The sequence below is a fragment of the Montipora foliosa genome, chromosome 8 (assembly GCF_036669935.1).
Source record: "Montipora foliosa isolate CH-2021 chromosome 8, ASM3666993v2, whole genome shotgun sequence".
In the NCBI taxonomy this organism is placed as follows: Eukaryota; Metazoa; Cnidaria; class Anthozoa; order Scleractinia; family Acroporidae; genus Montipora; species Montipora foliosa.
The window spans coordinates 35,621,250-35,628,749 of record NC_090876.1 but is presented as its reverse complement, the minus strand read 5'-3'; the positions used below and the strand labels follow the sequence as shown (position 1 = coordinate 35,628,749).

Genomic DNA, 7,500 nt, shown 5'->3' with positions numbered 1-7,500 from the left:
AGTGGCCTTTCTACCGAAGAACACCACATCGCGCATGCAGCCTCTGGATGCAGGTATAATCAAGGTGTGGAAGATCTACTACAAACGGAAGTTGCTGCGGCATATCGTTAGTCAAGTTGACGGAGAACACTCTGCCAGCAAGATAGTAAAGTCTGTGAACCTCCTAATGGCCGTGCGATGGATGGTAAATGCATGGGACGAAGTCAAGTGCGAGGTAATCAGTAAGTGTTTCAGACATGTTGGAATGTATCCCTCAGCCATGGATTTGGATGAAGATGACGATGACCCGTTTGCCGGCGAGGAGTTACTAGACCTTGAAGCCCTGGTGCAGAAGATGTCTAAGAAAGGTATTGACGCTGCACCCTATGCTGCCTTCGACGATGATGCGGACGCCTATTACTCCTTAGATCCCGCCGACCCTGACTGGAGGGAGACCCTACGAGATGAGGTTATCACTACTCACTCAAACAGGAACAAGACGGAAATAGCAACTGATTCCGACAGTGATGATAGCAGTGACGATGCTCCCTTACCAATCCCAGCGGTGCAAACAGTTAAAGGAGCACTTGATCTCGTGCGTCAGATCGCTGAGTTTGCAGATTATCGGAGTTGCGAGGAGTTGTCCACTGCAGTCACGAAAGTGTCTGATATTCTTGTTGACATGAGGCTTAAGTCACAGAAGCAATCGAGCATTCTCGATTTTGTGGATAAGCGGTCGAATGCGACCGAGTAATGTAAATACATTATCAAGATTTCAAGTATATGCATCCCATGTTTGACGTTGTTTTCCTAGGTTTTGTTCGGTTTAAATTTCAGGTGATTTTCATTAACGTGAGACACATTGACAAGTACTGTACACTCCACTCTACCTTTCCCGAAACTTGTTAAATGTGAAAAAAATCAAATAAATTAGTTTCTATTTGCCTAATTTTAGCTGATTAGGTAATTTGTTTATGTAATTAATTGATCAATCCAGTGTTACACTTATTTTGTTGATCTTTCCCGTAAGCGACCACCTCCCGTAAGCGACCACTTTGTCTTGCACCAAGGGTGGTCGCTTACGAGAGAGTTGACTGTATAACGATTTAACAAAACCATGGAAAACTTACCACAAGATAAAGGCGAAAATTAAAAGAATGAAATCAAATGAATGTGTCTGTGAGATTCTACGTGCTCCAACCCAGCGCAACTGCGCACGCGAAGCTTTAGGCCAGCTAGGAACCCATGACCTGTTTGATACACATTCTCACACACAGAGTGCCTAAAATGAAAAGATCACTGAAGCATGACACCATATTTATTCACGAACTTAGTTGGGAGCAGGGGAACTGAGGAAATATGCAAATTATTAACATCAAAGTCTTTGAGGGATTGCTTGAAAATTCTGGGAAGAGAGAAGCCCAGCACGGAAGATTATCTGGAGAGAAGAGGCAGGGAAGAGGCTAAGCAGGCTAAAGAATGAGCTGAGGATCGGAAAAAGGAGAATCATGGTAAGGTATCAGAGAGCGGCTAGCCCAGACTAAGAAGAGAAATGGGAAGTATGAGCCGGGGAAAAAAGTGGCAAAAAGGCAATTAGGCACCCCACTATCTACGGGAGGCATCAGAAAAGGAATGCAAGATGAGGGTACCAACTCAACAGGCACTGCTCACTCAGCTGCGAGATCAACAGCAGTTACAAATGCAGCACCAAGAACAGTTTATGCAGTTGATACTTAACAGCCAGCAAGCATAATCTCTTACAGAAGGGACAGTAGTTGTGGAGGAATTCTCTAGCATTCAAACGGAGCTGTTTAATTCGTCACTTTATTGTACCCTTATCATCACTCGTTTTAAGATAACTAGTGCGTAGATTGTACTCTATTTTGACCTTGAATACTTGTCAGCGATCAGATGACGTATTGAAGCATTCCTCTAGGGGTGGGCGTGTTAAGACCAAAATACTCTGAGGTAGCAGAACCATGTTAAATGCTTCACACATTCTGCATTAGTGTACAAGCTACATACGTTTCTCCTCCAGCACTCAATTCAATTTTCAGGTTCGTTTTAAAATCTAAGAATTTAAAATAATTGTGAATGACAACGAAGATCCCCTTAATTGAAGAGTGGTCTGTGCATATCCAGGTGTCAAAATCTTGTTGAGTTGGGGTCAGAACTCCACCTTTGTAGGGCCTTTGTAGTTATGCTCGCATCTGATAAGCGGGATCACTGTACACACAAAGGGGATGCCAGTTGCAAAACCTTCGTAGATCTTGCAAGAATCCCGAGGCAGCTAACATGTCATGGCGTCTTCCCTCTACTGGGCAAAATAGATTCCTTGATATTCCATCACGTAAAAGCAACAGCACAAAACTTGATGGAATTGACACATTTGTGGCCGTTGTAGGTTGCTTGCTGACTTTTATCAGGCCTACAAACTGTTCCATCCACAAATCCCCAACAGTTACCTAAGGCAGTTTCTGCCTCTTTGATCGTCTGAGCATACTAGAGAAGCTTTGGAGGGGAGAGGAAATCGTGATTATATGGTGTAAGTAGATGGTGCCACTGACCATAAATCAAGTCCATCATGTGTTTTGTTATGATACAAAGCTCAGAAACTGGTCTGGCAAAATGGTATATCTAATCTCCATATTGACAAGAATATACATCGCGCTTGAGGTACATGCAGAAGGAAGGTACCGAAGGTACAACTAAACCATTGTCATCATCTCATCCGGTAGCTGCAACTGTTCAGCAAGTTTATAGCACGCTCAGCAGTCACCGATTAAGATGGCCGTGTGTCCTTTCATTCTCATAGTTTTCAGCATTTTTTCCTGTAATAAACTGAATTCAGCTTTTGTGAGCAATTTTTTTTATTTTGTTGACGGAGTTTTATCTGAGTAAGTACACTTGTACTTGTTTTTGAGGAAAGAAAGGAAAGAATCAGAATGCCTCAACAGACCATGAGGGTTTTGAGTCATGTACATGACTATCTTGAATTGATATGTCATGACGTAGAAGTTATTAAAAACAATCAAGAAATAATTAAAGAAGACCTGGAGATGGTAAAACAATTATGAAATAGTACCAGTGATTCACTGAAGTAAATAAAGATTGAGACTTTACAAGGTGAATTGCACGATGCTGCAATCAAAGTTAAATCATTGGAATGTGAGGACAACAAGCATACTGCCAACATAAGCAATGCATTTGAAAGACTTCTATCTCTGGAAAGAAATTGGAGGGACTTTAACTTGCGGTTTTATAACATTCCTGAAGATGCTCGTGAGAACTGTCTTGACAAGTTGCGAGCAATAATATAGAGATTTAGCCAAGCCTAAAAGCAGAGCTCCCATTTCTTACCCCTGAAAGCAATTGCCGTAAAGACTCGTGTATAAGCCGCACCCCCCAACTTTCAAGCATGATTTTGGAAAATATAAGAACTCCAAAAAAGCAGTCTTGTAAAAAAAAGTTGGTTGTTTGTTCGCAGATGTTAACGATAAACTTGATGAAATCTAATGTAGTGTATTTTACAGGGACATTAATAAGTTAATCAACTCTGAAAATATCTTTTAAAAGCATCTTTTCAATCAATTTCCCTATTCCCTGTGACAGTTGTCTTCATTGCTAAAGCCCACACAGTCATTTAACGAGTGAAGTTTGGGCATGAAAACGTTCACTTTTGCATTAGCTGTTGCATTGATATCATGTTTATCAAGACGTTTGGAAATGGTGAAGTTGTCTTTATTTGCTGACGATATGACTTGTTTTGTGAGGGACAGAGATTCATATAACGAGCCAAGCGAACTGGAAAATCTTTTAGACAATATTATCGCTTTAGAAGAAAGTGCAGAGCAGAGAAAATGAAAAATGCGAAAACGACCGAGCAAAGGCAGAAGATGCGAGATTAAAGACTAGGAAAAGAGTATGTGAGAGCAAAGAGGAAAAAGCCAAACGACAGCGAAGTAGTGGAAGTGATGCGATGGAATTTTTAGCAGATAGGGCTAGGATAAATTATGAAATGAAACAACAAGAGTTTACAATGTTGAAAGTACAGCAAGCGTTGGAGAGAGAAAAAATGGAAACAATGGTCAAACAGCAGCTACAAACACAACTGTTTAAAGTTCTACAACAGCAACAACAACAAAGTCAACAACAGCTGGTTACCACTCAAATGATGATGGTGCAACAACAACAAGAACAGTCAAGGGCAAAGATGGCTTTATTGCGGAAATTTACCAATAAGCGATCTATGGATTTGTGTCAGAAGGCAGGTTTTGCAGCATATTCTGCTGCACTGCATGTCATTCCCATAAAATAACTACGTACAATAAAATGTACTTTACTGTTATGTATCGGTCAAATCCAAGCTTAACTATCCCCCTTGCATAGAAGAGAGCCGAAGAGCAAAATTAATAAATTATGGTCACTTAATTAAAATTCTAGGTGTGGGGGAATTTGATTACCTGAAACGGACCTAGTTAAGGGCATTTGAATGGGTTTTAGTCCCTGGGAGGGGAGAATTTAAACACCCCATAACTGAAAAGTTCAAATGCCCGGAGAGGATGATTAAACTTCAGTTTGACTGGTACATTAAAGTAGTGTAAGCCAACATCTAAAACTACACAGTATGAACATTTTGGAGTGGCTTGTGGATAAAAATATACATGACATAAAACCACCTTTTGCATTATATTTTCTTTGAGGAGACTTGTATGTTAGCAACTGTTGTTGATTGTTAAGTTGAAACTCGGTTGTCACCTGCAGCCAGGTAAGGTTGACTGATGTTGTATATGTACACAATTGTTGCCAGTTTTTCAAGTGACAAAGAATGTTTTGTTTTATTACTTGAGGGACTTTCCTTGTACCTCTGTTCTGCGTGCAAGTAAGAGACCTACCTTCCAGGCCATCCGTTGGGTTTTTACATTTCAAACCAATCCACAAAAAGTTAATTACCGGTAAATATGATTTTAAAGGTACTGATTCGTGTGCACATATATGAGCCAAACAATATTTCTTCTGTAGATATTTTAGTTAAACCCTTCATATCTATCCCTTTCATGATTATTCTTGGCAAAGAAAACATAAAGTAACCATAGCTAAGTGGAAATACAACATGTTTTAATCCAAAAGTCTGGAACTCACAGGGGGAAGGTTCATCACAAAAGGAAATTTTTACCCACAAACCTCTTGTAGAAGCAATTTCAATTTTGTCACAGGAATTATATATAAAAGACATATTATTATCACGAACAGTCCACTGTGGCAAAGCCCTGTTAATTAAAGTAGTCATTTAATGAAGGTGGATCTAGTCCAAAAAAATCAGCTGTTGTGTTTGAATAAAGAAAAGTTAAAGCATTTCTTAAAATGGAAGATACTATGTACATTTTTCCTACTTGACTGAGTCCAATCTTCAAATTCTTTTTAAAATCTAAAAATTTGAAGAAGTTTACAATATCTCCGAATAACCATTCAACTGATGAGCGAACAGCACTCATGGACTTAAACATCTCCATATCTCGTGTTAAAATGCCAACTCTGAAAGGTGCCTGCAAGTGTACCCTGAGTGGGTATGCTGGATCCCCATTCTCTACCAACAGGGTCAAATGCAAAATTTTGTAAGTCATCGTACAGTTAGGAGACTGCCAGCATTCTTTCCTTAAAAGAAGGGAAGAAGACAGGTTCTACTCTTAAAACAAACTAAGGCTAAAATCAAGTCATGCAGGCTTCACATATAAGTAGCAGGTAGGGTATATGGCATGAAAACAAGAAATTGAATAGGCTATTATTAATTATTAAAAATAATTTCCCCAAAAAATAAGGCAAAAGTAAGAGGCAAGTGAAATGAAAGAAAAATTCCATAAATATGGCATTCAAGGAAAAACAGGTTGCTTTGTGAATATAGAAAAAATCTGGGGCTTACCTCCCGGACCATGGATATTAGCGATCAGTCCATTGGGAAGCGTGATCCTGGAACTTGAGCGCATGTACGTGCTTGTGGCCATTATAAACAACTCGCTGGTTTGACATCGGCCGACTAATGGGCCGCACAGTTCCATCTATAAAGCCGAAACAGTTATCAAGGGCTGCTTCTTTAGAGTGGACTGCATCTGCATACGTAGCGATTAAAGGTGGGTTTAAAATACCATGGTTCCACTGTGTAAGCTTGTGCCCATGAGTATTATATATCCAGTCTGTAACCTGGTTGCTGATCATACTGAGCTCTGGCACTGATCGCCCAAAGATTGCTATCATGTCAGAGTAGCAGCATGGATATGCGAACCTCTTGAACACAATACAGAGGCCTTCGGTTCCATCACAGATTGTTCCATTAGAGCACTTGAAGATGGGTGGAACTCTTAAGGCTTCAACTAGTAACGCGATATCCCTTTTATTGACGCGAATTTCAGCAGAATTTTTGTTTTCAAGAGAAAATTTCTCATATTCCGAGTGCTGAAATGGAAGATTTTGCGGACAATGAGCCTCATAAATCACTGAAAATTCTTCGTCGTCTTTAATTTCTTCCATCAAGCAAGGTACCAGTAATTCTTTAATTTTTTTGAAGGAAGCCATTGTTTTTCTTCGTCAAAACCTTTGTACAGATTAATGTACTAATACATCACGTTGCAAATCTTAACTTAAATTTCCCACGCTTACAACGCCATCCTCGTTCCAGGCTTTTTCCGGGACACCGCGTCCTAAGAGTTGTCACATCCTGGATCTTAAAGTCCCCAGTTAGGAACTTTGTCATGCTCATGGCTTAACGTGTTGAAGGTCTGTGGTAAACTTTCGCTTCTCATTGTGTGATTTAGGGTTGAGTTAGCAAATACCTTTGCATCATGGACACAACCTGGCCATTGGCAATCCACGTCAATGAACATCCCACAATAATCACATACTGCTTGTACATTGAGTAAATAGTCATGGGAGTCAGTCGATGGCGTTTTGATATGAACATGGGTACCATCAATGCATCCAAATGCCTGTGTCATACCAATCTTTAACTCAAATTGTGAAACCTTTCGCTGCATCTCCTCTGCAGTTCGTGGCAAATGAATGTACTCTGGTCCTAAATGCTTTGTAATTGTGTCGCAAACTTCCAAAACAACTTTTGAAACGGTAGATTGGTGAATTCCAAACGTATTCGCATAGATCCTGTGTCCTTCAGGTAGTACAGTATTAATGCTACTTTCTTCCCAACTGAAAGAGCCCGCCGATTAGGAGATTTTGGGTCTGGAAACATGTGGGGTCCCAGTTGTTTGCAAAGGTCTTCGAATTCTAGTCTTGTCATTCGGAAAATTTTCTTCCAATCTTCTTCTGGTTCTTGCCACCATTGATCCGTTCTCCCGTCGTTGACCCATCTTGTCAGATGTTATAATTATCAAAATTTTAAAAATTTAGATATAGTTAGATTAAGATAAGATTAATAAAAAAATTCCTCGTTCCTATTTCTTATCATGGAAGATTCCTTATTATAACTTATAGAATTAATTAAGTCCTTACTAGATCTAAGTCTTTTTTTTT

The 7,500-nt window shown here is 39.7% G+C and overlaps 2 protein-coding genes across 2 annotated transcripts in view; both read left to right on the top strand.

Moving 5' to 3' along the window:
- Window positions 1–733, top strand: part of LOC137968737 (tigger transposable element-derived protein 6-like) — a 1,446-nt gene extending 713 nt beyond the window's left edge. The window contains exon 1 of the mRNA XM_068815242.1: window positions 1–733. This exon is cut by the window's left edge and continues 713 nt beyond it. Within this exon, the coding sequence (XP_068671343.1) occupies window positions 1–733 (733 nt within the window).
- Window positions 734–2,924: 2,191 nt separating this feature from the next.
- Window positions 2,925–4,297, top strand: LOC137968736 (mRNA export factor GLE1-like). Its single transcript, XM_068815241.1, has 2 exons — window positions 2,925–3,041; window positions 3,818–4,297. The coding sequence occupies exons 1-2, from the start codon at window positions 2,925–2,927 to the stop codon at window positions 4,295–4,297; spliced, it is 597 nt and encodes a 198-aa protein (XP_068671342.1).
- The last annotated feature ends 3,203 nt before the right edge of the window (window positions 4,298–7,500 follow it).